The sequence below is a fragment of the Oncorhynchus tshawytscha genome, linkage group LG09, assembly GCF_018296145.1.
Source record: "Oncorhynchus tshawytscha isolate Ot180627B linkage group LG09, Otsh_v2.0, whole genome shotgun sequence".
Classification (NCBI taxonomy): Eukaryota; Metazoa; Chordata; class Actinopteri; order Salmoniformes; family Salmonidae; genus Oncorhynchus; species Oncorhynchus tshawytscha.
Window position 1 is genome coordinate 22,120,697 of NC_056437.1, and position 17,870 is coordinate 22,138,566.

At 40.2% G+C, this 17,870-nt stretch overlaps 1 protein-coding gene and 1 pseudogene across 1 annotated transcript; one reads left to right on the top strand and one right to left on the bottom strand.

The window, feature by feature from the left end:
* Positions 1-4,452: 4,452 nt before the first annotated feature.
* On the top strand, positions 4,453-16,585 carry LOC112257580 (splicing factor ESS-2 homolog). Its single transcript, XM_024431252.2, has 10 exons — positions 4,453-5,042; positions 5,315-5,483; positions 5,599-5,688; positions 7,185-7,354; positions 7,572-7,689; positions 14,620-14,753; positions 14,910-15,012; positions 15,194-15,303; positions 15,381-15,496; positions 15,658-16,585. Exons 1-10 carry the CDS (start codon positions 4,905-4,907, stop codon positions 15,935-15,937), a joined length of 1,428 nt encoding a protein of 475 aa, XP_024287020.1. The 5' UTR covers positions 4,453-4,904; the 3' UTR covers positions 15,938-16,585.
* A 26-nt stretch (positions 16,586-16,611) lies between these two features.
* LOC112257581 lies at positions 16,612-17,712 on the bottom strand (annotated as a pseudogene).
* Positions 17,713-17,870: the final 158 nt, after the last annotated feature.

Sequence of the window (17,870 nt, forward strand, 5' to 3'; positions counted from 1 at the left end):
ATTCAAGGATTTGTCTTTATTTGTACTATTTTCTACATTGTAGAATAATATTGAAGACATTAAAACTATGAAATAACAAATATAGAATCATGTAGTAACCAAAAAAGTGTTAAACAAATCAAAATATATTTTAGATTCTTCAATGTAGCTACCATTTGCCTTTATGACAGCTTTGCACACTCTTGGCATTCTCTCAACTAGCTTCATGAGGAATGCTTTTTCAACAGTCTTGAAGGACTTCCCACATATGCTGAGCACTTGTTGGCTGCTTTTCTTTCACTCTGCGGTCCAACTCATCCCAAACCATCTCAATTGGGTTGAGGTCAGGTGATTGTGGAGGCCATGTCATTTGATGCAGCACTCCATCAGTCTCCTTGGTCAAATAACCCTTACACAGCCTGGAGCTGTGTTTTGGGGTCATTGTCCTGTTGAAAAACAAATTATAGTTCCACTAAGCGCAATCCAGATGGGATAGATTATCGCTGCAGAATGCTGTGGTAGCCATGCTGGTTAAAGTGTGCCTTGAATTCTAAATAAATCGCAGACAGTGTCACCAGCAAAGCACCCCCGCACCATCACACCTCCTCCTCCATGCTTCACGGTGGAAACCGATTATTCGTTCACCTACTATGCTTCTCACAAAGAAACGGAGTTTGGAACAGAAAATCTCAAATTTGGACTCATCAAACCAATGCTCGTGTTTCTTGGTCCAAGTCTCTTCTTATTATTGGTGTCCTTTAGTAGTGGTTTCTTTGCAGGATTCAACCATTTTTATTTATATCATTTATTTTTTATTGAACCTTTTATTTAATTAAGGATCTACAGGATCGGTGTTCCACCCTCGGGACGGCTGAGCTAACGTGCGCTAATGTGATTAGCACGACGTTGTAAGTAACAAGAACATTTCCCAGGACATCGACATATCTTATATGGGCAGAAAGCATAAATTCTTGTTAATCTAACTACACTGTCCAATTTACAGTAGCTATTACAGTGAAACCATACCATGCTATTGTTTGAGGAGAGTAGCAAAAACTTGAAAATGTATATTTTGACCAATTAGGCACATTTAGGCAGACTTGATAAAACATTTTGAACAGAAATACAATGGTTCATTGGATCAGTCTAAAACTTTGCACGTACACTGTTCCCATCTAGTGGACAACATCTAAATTGTGCCTAGAGTCCTAAATCAGATTATCTCACGCATTTCATAGATGATGGAACAAACAAAACATGTTTTTTTCATTGTATTATCTTTTACCAGATCTAATGTGTTATTCTCCTATATTAATTTCACATTTCCACAAACTTCAAAGTGTTTCCTTTCAAATGGTATCAAGAATATCCTTGCTTCAGGTCCTGAGCTACAGGCAGTTAGATTTGGGTATGTCATTTTAGACAAAAATTTCAGGTCAGTTAACAACAAAGGCGAGCATTCCGGAGTCGCCTCTTCACTGTTGACGTTGAGACTGGTGTTTTGCGTATTTAATGTATTAATGTATTTAATTAAGCTGGCAGTTGAGGACTTGAGGACATCTGTTTCTCTTTTTTTACCCCGTTTTCTCCCCAATTTCGTGGTATCCAATTGTTTTAGTAGCTACTATCTTGTCTGGAGCTACAACAAACCGTGCGGGCTCGGGAGAGATGAAGGTTGAATGTCATGCGTCCTCTGATACACTTCTTAACTGCTTCTTAACACAGTGCGCACCCAACCCTGAAGCCAGCTGCACCAATGTGTCGGAGGAAACACCGTGCATCTGGTAACCTTGGTTAGCGCGCACTGCGCCCGGCCCGCCACAGGAGTCGCTGGTGCGCGATGAGACAAGGATATCCCTACCGGCCAACCCCTCCCTAACCCGGACGAAGCTAGGCCAATTGTGCGTCACCCCACAGACCTCCCGGTCATGGCCGGTTACGACACATCAATTTTATGTTATTTTAATGGACAAGAAATGGGCTTTTGTTTCATAAACAAGGACATTTCTAAGTGACCCCAAACTTTTGAACGGCAGTGTATATATATTTTTAGTTAGTCTAGCCTTTCCAAACTTGTAGTAGTTATGGCTGAATACCGACTGGGCACCCAGGGGCCCTGACCTCCAGGGGAAACCTATTGATTAGTTTAGTCATTCTCTCTCAGATATTGTATTATCATGGCATAGGTAATTACAAAATGGGTAGAATTGCAGGTACTTTGCTGAAAAACTGCAAAAATGTTCTCTCATTTTTTTGTATGTTTTCCAGATTCTATGTTTTTACACACCAATAGTGCCTTTGACAACAACAATATAATGTGCTTTTATCATACTAATCCCTGGTAATGAACTTAACACCCTTGAACCAATGTGGATGTGATACAATGTCTTCCTTTGAAAAATCACAAAGACCAGAGATAGCTATCTCAACAGCTCAAAAAACTATACATCAACAATCTGCTGGCCATTAAACCCCCAGTGAAAGGGATGTGGTGGTGTTTATTGTTATCTGTTTTCAAACGCCCCTTATCTGAGGAGCTTAGGACAGATTCTGAAAATCCATTAATTCCTTGATAAAAAGGTGTGTTGCCTTATATGAAATCAAAGGATTTGTTGGAGAATAAATACAACCTGTAATAGATTCACCTCAGCAGTGCACATTGTCAGAGAAGTCAGACTGAATGACTGCACTTCATAGATAAGGCCCAGTACTCATGCTGTGAATACTAAAAGAGAGATTGTCAGAAGCCTTGGCTATCCATACCTGTACATTTTGACTGATGTTTCATCTCTGAATATGCTCCCTTTGTGAATGGCTGTTATGCTGAAAAATGCTAAATGCCAGCTGCTCTGCAGCTGATCCTTGCTACTCCCAGCCTGCTTGTGTTTTGTGTGGTGAGGATGGGTGCTGTGACAACAAAAATGACAAAATTCAATTGTCTCTGTACAAAGGATCAATAAGTCGTAGATCTTCGTATTGGAACTGTATGATTCAGATTGATTGAAAACTAGGGATATAAACTCTGCTGTTTTGTATTTAAATGGTGAATCCCTCTAAATGTATAGAAAATAAATAGAACTGTGTGAATTTTGATGGTGAACTCAAACAAACGAGGACTGCAAGTGTTGTGAAGAAAGGAATTCAGGGGCAAATCCCCAATAGGTCCTTGGTCACACCAAAAGGTTCATCTATAAGTCCATGTTTCTAATACCAAGCAATCTCTTTCTCTAAAACCACAACAATAAGGATCTTAGAAGCTCTGTACCCCTAATTTAATACAGTGAAATCTGATTTATTTTTCCGAAAGCAAAGCAATGGGGCCAGATTAGCTGAATCTCCCATCCCCCCTAACACCCTCACCAAACTGCCCAGATTAGTTGGGAATTAAGTTTCAAACATTTTATATGTGTCTGGTCTATAGGCGGATTATGTTTTTTGCTTTTGCTTTTTCTTTGTTAAATTTCTCTTATAAAATGAGAACGAGTGGGTCTGTCGTTGAGCACAGTGGAGAAGGGAGAGGATTACTGTATGGCATATGCTTCGCCCAGATGCATTAACTGGATGCCTTGGCTGGCACTTTAAACACTAGTTTGAATTTCAAGTGAAATCTTTGGGCAGAAAGCTTGTCATGGAGGGGTCAAGTAGGATGGAGAGACAGAAGTTTCCATTCACAATTGACAGTATACTGAACAGATTTCCAAGTAACAGTGAGGAGAGTAGGCAGTCTGGTGCCACCCACAACCCTGTACCAAGTGAGGATGGAGCAAGATCAGAGAGTATTACTGCTGGGAGCCACATAGAACATCCACAGCACACCTGTTCATGCTGCTGCTACTGCTCCCACTGCGGAGAGGTGTTCCAGGCTGACTATCCTCCTGAAAGTAAGACTTAAACCTATGACAATTTTGACACTAGGATCACGCTTCATTTTACTCTCGCAATATATGTTTGTTTAATGATGATGTATAAAGCAGTTCAGTTGTTTTTCCCATTAGCCATGAAGGCCTATATGTTCATGCTTTGATCTGAAATCAATGTTCTTTAAATCAATGTGCCTAAAACACTTAAATGTACATTTGTAAGTTGTTGTTCGTATGTGTATGTTTGTTGTGAGAAAAAATATTATTCAAAAATAAAAACACTTACATGTAAAGTTATTTTAATTCAGCATGCCAATATGCATGGTCCAGAAGAATGTTTCCGGAGCCATGCAGGCCAGGAGGAAATACCCACAGCGAGGAGCAGTCCTTCAGTCAGGTCCAGAGGCGCACCCGGCGACACCGCACCATATTCACCGAGGATCAGCTGGACGCTCTGGAAGAGCTGTTCCTTCAGAACCAGTATCCAGATGTGAAGACGCGGGAAAAACTAGCACTGAGTACTCATTTACACGAAGAGCGAGTAGAGGTAGGCAGCTACGTGTTTCTTTTTGTCTGCTTTTAAATCCGTTTGTTTTATTACGTTTAAAACGTGTAGTCAATGTAGCTTAATTTGATTTGATTTCGATAGGTGTGGTTTAAAAACCGAAGAGCGAAGTGGAGGCGACAAAAAAGAACAGCATTTAGTGTGCGAAACCTGGAAAACTAGAAGATTATGCCGGATATGTCCATCGTGAAGACATTTTTGGATACTTTGCATCCAATGCAATAATGAGGCTAGATTAATTCTAAAAACGCCAGACATTTCTGGTGACGTCACGCGTGTACATTCTCCCAATGACGTTCCTTGATTAGCAAAACGTCAACTAAGAACTATTGATATAACTACGTGAATTAAATTAAGGTATTCATACGCTTCTATTTTCAGAGACTCTTTAGTTTATAACGGGATTGTTTACATTCAGCAAGGTTTTGTTTGGCTTGCTAGCTAACAGAGAAGTCAAGGCCACCAGAGACCATTTCGCTAACTTCTTCTAGCGACCGACAATGGAAGGATTTGGAAAGGCGCTGATGTCTGGAACCCTTGTCCCAGCTAATCCTGTCACAACAGTTGCTCTTCGACAGCCACCCGAGGAAACAAAGAAAACAAACCGAAAAGTTCTCGATGAAGAAAACTACATAGAGGTAACGTTAACGTTGTGGAACAGACAGCTAAGCTAGCTAGTTAGCCAGTGCTCATTTTAGCCTACCTGCAGCTGTCTAATAATACAGTAGGTTTACAGTGTTGCTGCAAATCTAAGTTAAGGTCAATACAGATAAATGTGATTTAACAAACATAGTGGTGATGTTATACATACAACCGCATTGTTTAGTTTGTGCTGTGTGTGTTGGGGATAGGCCGTGTTGATAGTTGCCAATGTCTTCCTAACTTGTCTGTTTTGTATGACTTTCAACAGAGTTTAGAGAAGATCATCCAGAGGGACTTTTTCCCAGATGTGACCAAGTTACATGCACAGAAGGACTACCTCGAAGCTGAGGAAAATGGGGATCTTGGGAAGATGAGGGAAATATCCATTAAGTATGGGTCATCTTTAGCCAAGTCCACACCACGCTCCACTGCCCCATGTGAGTAAGGTGATAAGTAAATTGTGTCAAGGAAACTCTTTTCCACATAATGTACTGGTTGTCTATGAATGCAGCAGTGGTGCCATAATAATATGCCACCCACTGGTTTGTTTAGATGTTACTCCAGCTTCCTTTGAGACACCAGAGGGTCGTCCTGGGTCTCCCTCTTCTGTACTGGGCAAAAACAAGAAAGGAACAGACGTGGGTAAGTTCCTGTTCACCAGGGTGACTGAAAATGGCACTACTCTGTCTAAAGTTAGCCACACCTTTCACAATTTAAAATTTTGATTTTGCAATGATTTGCGATCCACAACTAATTTCTGGGATCACAGGTAAATCCTAAAAGTCGTAGGTGCCGACCAAGACGTTGTAGGTCACATAATGTGAGCGATGGAAAGATGTGCGATTTGGATTCTTGCGCTTTCCTGATAATCATATTAGGTCCTGATTTATTTATGATTTATATATAAAAAAAATAAAAATAATTCTGACATACCAGACATTTTTGGTCGTATCTTGTGTAGTGAAGGGGTGCTCTGACCAGCTGTCAAGTGTCTATACTTGACAGGAGCTGATCATGGACTATAGGAGGAAGAGGGCAGAACACGCCCCCCCCCCTTCCCCATCCACATCAACGGTGCTGTAGTGGAGCGGGTCGAACTTCAAGTTCCTCTGTGTCCACATCACTAAGAATCTATCGTGGTCCACACACACCAACGCAGTTGTGAAGAGAGCACGACAACACCTTTTCCCCCTCAGGAGGCTGAAAAGATTTGGCATGGGCCCTCAGATCCTCAAAAAGTTATACAGCTACACCATTGAGAGCATCTTGACTGGCAGCATCACCGCTTGGTATGGCAACTGCAAGGCGCTACAGATGGTAGTGTGTACGGCCCAGTACATCAATGAGCTACCTGCCGTCCAGGACCTCTATACCAGGCGGTGTCAGAGGAAACCCCTAAAAATTGTCAGACTCCTGCCACCCAAGTCATAGACTGTTTTCTCTACTACCGCATGACAAGCGGTACCGATGCACCAAGGCTGGAACCAACAGGACCCTGGACAGCTTGTACTCCCAAGCCATCCCATAAGACTGCTAAATAGTTAGTCCGGGTAGCTATTTGGTTAACTATTTAACTATCTGCATTAACCCTTTTAGCACTAACTTTTGATTCCTCACATACGCTGCTGCTACTTCATTATCTGCCACTTATTCCTGGTTATATGTACATATCTACCTCATTTACCTCGTACTCCAGCACATCGACTTGGTACTGGTACCCCTTGTATATAGCCAAGTTATCATTACTCGCTGTGTATTTATTGTTACTATTGCGTGTTTTACTTTTCTATTGTTTCTCTATTTTCTTTCTCTCTGCATTGTTGGAAAGCGCCCGTAAGTAAGCAAACTCATGTCATATGAGCACACCAATTGCAGACTTTAGGATTACAAGATTATGCCGAGAGTTCGCATAATGTAACTGCTCCCCCAATTTAAAAATGTTTGTTGTCATATAATGTATGCTTAGCTTAAGGACACCCAACTTTACAATGGCTCTCAAGACTATTTAGAATATAGGTCTTCCAGCTGTTATGATCTAGTGGTAATTGGTCATTGATTTCTTATATAGTGCTATGTAAAGAACTCAATTTCAGCAGTAAGATGTATTCCCTGTGTTTGTTGATGTTGTGTGTTTGTAGTGAACAAGGAAGGAGATGAGGAAGAGAAAGAGCTGCCCTGTCTTGATCGCTTCTTGGCTAAGAACACAAGCGAGGATAATGCATCCTTTGAGCAGATCATGGTTCTGGCAGAAGACAAGGAAAAGTTGAGGCATGCGTGGCTGTATGAGGCAGAGGCTGAATTTAAACAGGTACACTTGCCATAATCTCTCATTTGATCACATGTGAATTGCACACTACTCAAATATAAATTGTTTTCAACTCATGAAATAACACCCTAGGAGCATTACATACTACAGTTACAGCATACAGCAATGCTCCTAGGGTGTTATTTCATGAGTTGAAAACAATTTATATTTTCTCCTTCAATTAACAGATATGTTATAACAGCATGTTTCTGATTTTTAGCGGCATGAAGAAAACCTTGCACTTCCTTCATCTGAGAAGCAGGCCCTTGAGTGTGTAAAGGCAGGACTGGAGACCTGGGAGTACAAAGCAAAGAATGCCCTTATGTACTATCCAGAGGGTGAGGATGAGCCAAACAATTATTTTCCTGCATGATAAACGTACCTGTTATCTTGCTTTTTATTACCTTTATTTAACCAGGCAAGTCAGTTAATTAAGAACAAATTCTTATTTTCAATGACGGTCTAGGAACAGTGGGTTAACTGCCTGTTCAGGGGCAGAACAACAGATTTGTACCATGTCAGCTCGGGGGTTTGAACTTGCAACCTTCCAGTTACTAGTCCAACGCTCTAACCACTAGGCTACCCTGCTGCTTGATTATAATGTGGTTTGAATAGGGTGCATAAAGCCACGAAGTCATACATACAAACACTATACTATAGACCAGGGTTCCTCAACTGGCGGCCCACGAGCCAAATTTGTCCCTGTGGGTGGTTTTATTTGGTCCCCCAAGTTTTCTGAGCAAAAAAAAACGATTGTGTTTTTTTGTTGTTGGACGTAATAAATTGAGAACAACATAATCATAATCAGTGATTTTAATTCATGAAATCTGTTCAAGTATTCCCTCACATAGAGACCTGATCGTATACAAATGTAAGCAAGGTTTGAGGGGTTTAGCTGTGTTTCATACCTGTTTCGGCTTATTGTGGTCAATTTACTGTCAACAAATTATTTGCAATTATGACCATCCAGTCAAGAAAAATGTATTTAAATTGAAATACAGAAATATCTCATTTACATACACTACCGTTCAAAAGTTTAGGGTCACTTAGTGATGTCATTGTTTTTGAAAGAAAAGCACTTTTTTTTTTGTCCCATTTAAAATAACATCAAATTTATCAGAAATACAGTGTAGACATTGTTAATGTTGTAAATTACTATTGTAGCTGGAAACGGCAGATTTTTAATGGAATATCTAAATAGGTGTACAGAGGCACATTATCAGCAACCATCACTCCTGTCTTCCAATGGCACGTTGTGTTAGCTAATCCAAGATTATAATTTTAAAAAGGCTAATTGATCATTTAGAAAACCCTTTTGCAATTATGTTAGCACAGCTGAAAACTGTTGTTCTGATTAAAAGAAGCAATAAAACTGGCCTTTTTTTAGACTAGTTGAGAATCTGGAACATCAACATTTGTGGGTTTGATTACAGGCTCAAAATGTCCACAAACCAAGTACTTTCTTATGAAACTCGTCAGTCTATTCTTGTTCTGAGAAATGAAGGCTATTCCATGTGAGAAATTGCCAAGAAACTGAAGATCTCGTACAACGCTGTGTACTACTCCCTTCACAGAACAGCGCAAACTGGCTCTGACCAGAATAGAAAGAGGAGTGGGAGGCCCCGGTGCACAACTGAGCAAGAGGACAAGTACATTAGTGTCTAGGTTGAGAAACAGACGCCTCACAAGTCCTCAACTGGCAGCTTCATTAAATAGTACAAAATATACAATGACGTACCATGAAACACAACAGTGCAAGCAAAAAAAGCTAGAAGTAAAATCTACTGGATTAGAGGTGCTAGTGTCTGAGTACAACCAAAAAGTATTGTCTCACTCTGTTGTTGCTTGACCAGTACAAATAAAAACATAGCTTCAAAGAGAGAACCATCAGGACAATTCAAGTTGTTTTAGCAATAAAGTACCACAGTAGGAGTCATAATACCTATAAAACCTAGCGATCAAACGGAAATGGTTCCAATAATTTTTTCACCATTCATTTTTCCCATAGGGGATTTTAGAAACACTTCAAATAAGGGCTGTGTTTTGTTTAGGCTAACCCTGGCATGACGTTTTGATAACCATGTAAATCTCTCTAAGACAAGGTGACTTATCAATATAGTCGCCTGTATTTACATCCCAAAAATGAAATGATAATTAGCTGCTACTGTGGCTATCATAAAGAACTACAAATGCCATGATGAGCTGGGTGAGACTGCCGAATCATGGCAAAGGTAATAATCTCTTGATTAACTATCTAATGTTAGTTAAAAATAGTAATGATTCAATTGGCTACATTTCTTTAAATTGATTATTCTGTTAAGAGGATCAGACCCTTTTTTTAAATTTTCGCCTAAAATGACATACCCAAATCTAACTGCCTGTAGCTCAGGCCCTGAAGCAAGGATATGCATTTTCTTGGTACCATTTGATAGGAAACACTTTGAAGTTTGTGGAAATGTGAAAGGAATGTAGGAGAATATAACACATTAGATCTGGTAAAAGATAATACAAAGAAGAAAACAAATGTAAAAAATAAAATAAATGTTTTGTACCATCTTTGAAATGCAAGAGAGGGTATAATGTATTATTCCAGCCCAGGTGCAATTTCGATTTCAGCCACTAGATAGCAGCAGTGTGCGCACCGTTTACGACTAATCCAATGAACCATTGCATTTCTGTTCAAAACGTATTAAGACTACCCAAATGTGCCTAATTTGTTTATTATTAACTATTCATGTTCAAAACTGTGCATTCTCTTCAAACAAGAACATGGTATTCTTTCACTGTAATAGCTACTGTAAATTGGACAGTGCAGTTAGAGTAACAAGAATTTAAGCTTTATGCCAATATCAGATACGTCTATGTCCTAGGAATGTTCTTGTTACTTACAACCTTATGCTAATCGCATTAGCCTACATTGGCTCAACCGTCCCACAGGGGACCCACCAATCCTGAAGAGGTTTTAACTGTCTTGTGCACTTTTTAAAAATTGACACAATACCTGTTAGCAAAGGTGTCAGCAAGAGATGACGTGCAGGGATTTGTAGTTTTGCATTATGTTTACTTTGATGCTAATTAGCATTTTCGAATCTGAGTAAATAAAGTCGAATATATGGGTAAAACGATTGGAAACATTTCCCTGCTTGACCACTAGGTTTTATGGGTATTATGACACATCCACTGTGGGGCTCTATGGCAAACATACTTCAAATGAATAGGCAACACTCACCAATAAGCCATCCATCCTCTTTCGCTCCCTCCTGTAGGCGTATAGGCCAACATTGCTGTTTTGCAGAATTAATGAGTCGTGCGTTCCACCTGGCCACAACATGTGAATGTGGTGGCTATGTTATGTTCAAGTATAGCTCTCCTGCACATTAAGAGTGAAAGCCTTTTCTGTTCACATAGCCTAGTTGAAGTCGTTTTGGGATGGTGCTTTTATGGCGATGTGGGTGCTGTCTATTGCGCTGTTGGTATTTGGGAACCCATTTATGGCATAGAAACCCCTCTTGACTTCAACCTGTTTTGCGATGGTGTATGGAAATTGTATGTTACAATTTGGCTGATTATTGCATCCATCGAGGGATGTGAGATGCAGATCGGCAAGCTCCCACTGAAAAGTGCCCGTTGTCAAAAAACAGAGTGTGAATAACACTTTAATGTGCAGCGCAATGGCATGTTTGCTTTTCTAAAGTAGGTCTTAAATCCTCATAAAGATCCTATAAGATTGGTTTTGGGAAACGATATCTGATGAGCAAAATCAGTACTTTCTGAAGAAAAAAATATTACCACTTGTCTCTAAAAATGCGCTCTCTGAAATGCAGTGTGTGCCAAATCTTCCAACAGAGCAAGATCAGCCATATCTCATTCAATTTCCCATTATCGCAGTCTTTTATAGTATTTCAACAATGGTTTCACTTTCACACATGCCTTTTAATTTAACAAATTACTGTACTTGAATTAGTATTTGGCGCATGTGACAAATACAATTTCTTGACTTTATATGGATTATCATAACAAATGCATGAGTTCACAATGGTAATACAATTAAATCGAAAAACATTTTAAATGATTACTTTCACAATTTCACACATTTTCAACTTATGTTTTCCCAATTGTACACTTAAATCAGTTCCCTTGTTCCACTACATGACACTGTGCGTACGCATGGTCATGGCAGTGCGTAAATGTATGCAAACTAAAAAAAAAACGTTCATATTGATAAATCTGACACTTTGTGTGGAAATGATCGCACGGTTTGCGCACAGACTTATACCTACACATGATTGATTAAATGAGGCCCCAGGATTATACGATATTTGCACATTCTTTTTAAAATTCTTCAAGCTTTGTGAAGTTGATCATTGCTAGACATTTCAAGTCTTGCCACAGATTTTCAAGCTGATTTAAGTCAAAACTCTAACTACTATTGTAGGCCACTCAGGAACATTCAGTGTCATCTTGGTAAGCAACTCGTGTATATTGTGCCTTCTGTTTTAGATTATTGTCCTGCTGGAAGGTGAATTTATCTCCCGGTGTCTTTCGGAAAGCAGACGGAACCAGGTTATCCTCTAGGATTTTGCCTGTGCTTAGCTCTATTCCTTTTATCAACAAAAAAACTCCCTAGTCCTTGCTGATGATAAACATATCCAGAACATGATGCAGCCACCACCATACTTGAAAATATGAAGAGGGGTACTCGGTGATGTTATGTTGGATTTGCCCTAAACAGAACGCTTTGTATTCAGGACATAAAGTTAATCTCTTTGCCGCATTTTTTGCAGTTTAATTCAGTGCCTTACAGCAAACAGGATGCATGTTTCGGAATGTTTTATTCTTTACAGGCTTCCTTTTTTAAAAACTTTGTCAATTAAGTTAGTATTGTGGAGTAACTACTGTGTTGTTGATTCATCCTCAGTTTTCTCCTATCACAGCCATTAAACTCGAACTGGCAGCTACGTTATGAAGGATGCCTGTATCCTTGTAGTGACTGGGTGTATTGATACACCATCCAAAGTGTAATTAATAACTTCACCTTGCTCAAAGGGATATTCATTGTCTGTTTATTTACATTTTACCCATCTACCAATGGGTGCCGTTCTTTGCGAGGCATTGGAAAACGTCCCTGGTCTTCGTATTTGAATCTGTGTTTGAAATTCACTGCTCGACTAAGGGACCTTACATATACCGTGCCTTGCGAAAGTATTCGGCCCCCTTGAACTTTGCGACCTTTTGCCACATTTCAGGCTTCAAACATAAAGATAGAAAACTGTATTTTTTTGTGAAGAATCAACAAGTGGGACACAATCATGAAGTGGAACGACATTTATTGGATATTTCAAACTTTTTTAACAAATCAAAAACTGACAAATTGGGCGTGCAAAATTATTCAGCCCCTTTACTTTCAGTGCAGCAAACTCTCTCCAGAAGTTCAGTGAGGATCTCTGAATGATCCAATGTTGACCTAAATGACTAATGATGATAAATACAATCCACCTGTGTGTAATCAAGTCTCCGTATAAATGCACCTGCACTGTGATAGTCTCAGAGGTCCGTTAAAAGAGCAGAGAGCATCATGAAGAACAAGGAACACACCAGGCAGGTCTGAGATACTGTTGTGAAGAAGTTTAAAGCCGGATTTGGATACAAAAAGATTTCCCAAGCTTTAAACATCCCAAGGAGCACTGTGCAAGCGATAATATTGAAATGGAAGGAGTGTCAGACCACTGCAAATCTACCAAGACCTGGCCGTCCCTCTAAACTTTCAGCTCATACAAGGAGAAGACTGATCAGAGATGCAGCCATGAGGCCCATGATCACTCTGGATGAACTGCAGAGATCTACAGCTGAGGTGGGAGACTCTGTCCATAGGACAACAATCAGTCGTATATTGCACAAATCTGGCCTTTATGGAAGAGTGGCAAGAAGAAAGCCATTTCTTAAAGATATCCATAAAAAGTGTCATTTAAAGTTTGCCACAAGCCACCTGGGAGACACACCAAACATGTGGAAGAAGGTGCTCTGGTCAGATGAAACCAAAATTGAACTTTTTGGCAACAATGCAAAACGTTATGTTTGGTGTAAAAGCAACACAGCTCATCACCCTGAACACACCATCCCCACTATCAAACATGGTGGTGGCAGCATCATGGTTTGGGCCTGATTTTCTTCAGCAGGGACAGGGAAGATGGTTAACATTGATGGGAAGATGGATGGAGCCAAATACAGGACCATTCTGGAAGAAAACCTGATGGAGTCTGCAAAAGACCTGAGACTGGGACGGAGATTTGTCTTCCAACAAGACAATGATCCAAAACATAAAGCAAAATCTACAATGGAATGGTTCAAAAATAAACATATCCAGGTGTTAGAATGGCCAAGTCAAAGTCCAGACCTGAATCCAATCGAGAATCTGTGGAAAGAACTGAAAACTGCTGTTCACAAATGCTCTCCATCCTTTCACTGACTCGAGCTGTTTTGCAAGGAGGAATGGGAAAAAATGTCAGTCTCTCGATGTGCAAAACTTAGAGACATACCCCTAGCGACTTACAGCTGTAATCGCAGCAAAAAAATGTCAGTCTCTCGATGTGCAAAACTGATAGAGACATACCCCAAGCGACTTACAGCTGTAATCGCAGCAAAAGGTGGCGCTACAAAGTATTAACTTAAGGGGGCTGAATAATTTTGCACGCCCAATTTTTCAGTTTTTGATTTGTTAAAAAAGTTTGAAATATCCAATAAATGTCGTTCCACTTCATGATTGTGTCCCACTTGTTGTTGATTCTTCACAAAAAAATACAGTTTTCTATCTTTATGTTTGAAGCCTGAAATGTGGCAAAAGGTCGCAAAGTTCAAGGGGGCCGAATACTTTCGCAAGGCACTGTAATTGTAATTGTATGGGGTACAGAGATGAGGTAGTCATTCAAAAATAATGTTCAACACTATTATTGCAAATTTTTACTCCTGAACTTATTTTTAGCTTGCCATAACAAATGGGTCGAATACTTGTTGACTCAAGACATTTAATCTTTTCATTTCAAATTAATTTGTAGAAATGTCTAAAAGCATAATTCCATGTTGACATTATGGGGTATTGTGTGTAAGGCCAGTGATGGCAAATCTCAATTGAATTATTTTTAAATTCGGGCTGCACAACAAAATGTGGAAAAAGTCAAGGGCTGTGAATACTTTCTGAAGGCACTGTACATGATGAATTATTTGACGTTGTATAAGTTGAGTTGAACACCTTCATGATCTTTTTTAATAAGGTGTCCAAGATGATGACACACTCTTCAAGAAACCCAGGGAGGTGATTCACAAGAACACTCGCTTTGTGGTAGACCCCTTCAGCAAAGCCCTTAACAAATGCCAGCTTCAACAGGCTGCAGCCCTCAATGCACAGGTAAAGTGCTTTCCTGACAAGTTATTGGTTTTAAGTAAATGGTTGTATCCTATTTTTAGTCAAGGGATTTTAAAGTAGAGGAAGGTCATGGTATCTAAAGATCAAATTAAATGGATTGATCCTGAATGATTTATCTGACTGAGTGTTTATCTCCAGTTCAAACAGGGTAAAGTAGGCCCAGATGGCAAAGAACTTAATGCCCAGGATTCCCCTAACGTGAATGGATATGGGTTTGAAGGAACTCCCTGCCCTTCCCCAGGTAAGTAGTTATATTCAAGATCACTTTCAATATTCTCAACAACTAAATAATCATCAGAAATACTTAGTTATTGGGTAAGAATAGATGTTTTTCCAACATTTGGTGCTGTTAGAGAGGCTTCCATAAAAGCTTCCCAACTGCATAAAAACTAAACTCCCCTAACCTGATATGGTCCTACCAGGTATGGCTGAGTCCCCCCTGATGACCTGGGGTGAGATAGAGAGCACCCCCTTTCGCCTGGATGGGTCTGACTCACCGTTTCAAGAGAGGAACATCGGCCCATCATTTAAGGTACAAGCCAATGACTGGCAGCCCCCCAAATGTTTTGTTCAGAGTAGTGTCTTAACCTGAGATAATCTGACACACAGATTCCAGAACCAGGAAGAAGAGAGAGGTTGGGTTTGAAAATGGCCAATGAGGCTGCCGCCAAAAACCGGGCAAAGAAGCAAGAAGCATTGCGAAAGGTCACAGAAAACCTGGCAAGGTAAAAACGGATTGAAGTTTTATTTAACTAAATTGCTTTGATCTTTGTATTTGCAAAACCTCATGTTTTTTCATAGCTCAATTCTATGACCTCTTGTTATACAAAATCCTTAGTCCTTTTAAAATGCTTTTATTATTTTAAACCTAATTTCTGTCTTTCAGTCTCACCCCAAAAGGCCTGAGCCCAGCATTGACCCCTGCCCTTCAGAGGCTTGTAAACCGCACCTCCAGCAAATACACAGACAAAGCTCTAAGGGCAAGCTACACACCATCACCCACACACAGAGGAGCAGGCTCCAAGACCCCCCTGGGTGGTCCAGCCACTCCCTCAGGCACTCCGACACCAAGCAAAGCTAGGACCCCCGCCTCCCAGGACCCAGCATCCATCACAGACGACTTACTACAGCTTCCCAAGAGGAGGAAAGCATCTGACTTCTTCTGACTGGAGTAAAGCAAAACTGAGAGAGAACGGTTATCTTGAGGAAGTGAACTCTTACATGTTTAAAGCAAGTTGTCATCAAGCAAATTACCGGCCATGTTTCTCTCTAACCCACCTCAGGCCCTCCCCCTGGATTTTATGGACTTGCCTTTTATGGCTGGAACAGTCTGTGCACAATGAAGGGCCGAGTCATAATACCAACTCTGAATTCAAGGATAATTGGAAAACTCAGGTTATTACTGTTTTTTTAGGGTGTTGGACAGAAATGCATAGTATGTACTGTGTTAGAAACCTTCCAAGACTGGATAACTTACAATATGTGGGATCCAAAGAGATGATATAATTGTACATAGCCTAGGCTGATGTTATTTTAATCTTGGTGAATGTTACGAGGCTTTGTTGATTTTTGTTGTTGTTTGTTAATATGTTCAAATGTAAGCCTCTATTGTATGTCTTTTTCTGCAATCTAATCTTTCAGTCCTCAACCTAAAAATTGCCTTGTTGTAAATCCCAAATGTTGACACTCACCTTTGTCATAGCAGACTCGACATCTAAAAATGTAACGAAGTCTCTATGGTTCATCTTGACAAATATGTATGTTCCATTGATTATGAACTATTCAACTGGAATAAATCCAGGACTTCAACATCAGGAATGTTGTTCCTTGCATCAGGGAATTATTTTTTCTTAGTGTGCTTAGATGTCCCAGCTGCATCTTTGCTCTCCACTGAAGGTTTTGGATCTGATTCGGCCTCCGCTTTCACCCCTTTCTTGTTCTCATTGCCATGAGGATTCTTACTACTTTCCCCCATCCTTTCCTTTTTGGAGCAAGCTGCTTCTGATGTGGAAGGCCCATCTTCCCGTCTCATACTACCATCATGTGATTTGGACTGCACCCATACATGCTCAAGGATATCGTCAATCTCTACCCTCTGGGCCACATTGTTGTTAAGCACATGATATATCAAGCCTTTGTACTCTGTTGGGACAGCTTTGCTGTGTGGGAAATCAATGCGATGCTCTTTCTGAATCTTCAGCATCTTCTTGATATTGGAGTCATCATAGGGAATAGAATGACCCCCATACTCCAAACATCATACACTTTGGGGTTGTATGGGACCCCCTGTCATACCTCTGGTGATGCATAGGCTGCAGAGCCACAGAACGTTTTGCTGAGAATCATTTGTCCATCCTCATCATATTTGATCCTCCTGGCAAAACCAAAGTCTGCCACTTTGAGATTAAAGTCTTGGTCCAATAGCAGGTTTTCACATTTCAAGTCTCTATAAACAACATCTAGGGCATGTGTGAATTTTATTGCAAGTGACAGCTGTTTGAACAGTTTTCTGGTGAAATCTTCGGGCAAGGCACCCCTGAATTTGATGAACTCCAGTAGGTCCCCTTGCACACCAAGCTCCATAATCATGTACACCTTGCCTTCTGAAGATCTCGAAGGTCTTGACGATGTTGCGGTGGTTTAGGGATGCAAGAATGTCCAGTTCCCGGGGCAAGAACTTCTCAAAACAATCCGGCGGCGCCCTTTTTCTGTTAATAATTTTGATTGCCACATTGGTCTTCAGACGCTCGGAATAAGTGGATTTTACTTTGGCGTACGACCCTCGCCTAAACTGATGCCTAATGTACAGCCCCGTTTCTTAAGCACCAGTGAGTCGTCCATGGCTAAATAGGACGACCCGAACTATTTTGGTGAATGTTATAATACACCATTATTGACATCCTATGTGTGATTAACATTCTATAATTTATCACTGACTTGGGAAATTACGAACTTTGTTTCTATTACATGTTTATTTGCGTAATAATGGAATGTTTAATTCCTCAAAAGCAGTCATTGATGTATGCCATTAGGCGCATGGCTCATTTCCCAGTCATTGCATGTTATCTGAAAGGATGTTATAACATTATTGAATTGTAT

Coding starts and splice junctions, on each gene's coding strand:
- LOC112257580 (XM_024431252.2), top strand. CDS start 4,905: ATGGAAGGATTTGGAAAGGCGCTGATGTCTGGAACCCTTGTCCCAGCT. Junction 5,689..7,184: donor CAAGAAAGGAACAGACGTGG/GTAAGTTCCTGT, acceptor GTGTGTTTGTAG/TGAACAAGGAAGGAGATGAG. Junction 15,497..15,657: donor GTCACAGAAAACCTGGCAAG/GTAAAAACGGAT, acceptor TCTGTCTTTCAG/TCTCACCCCAAAAGGCCTGA.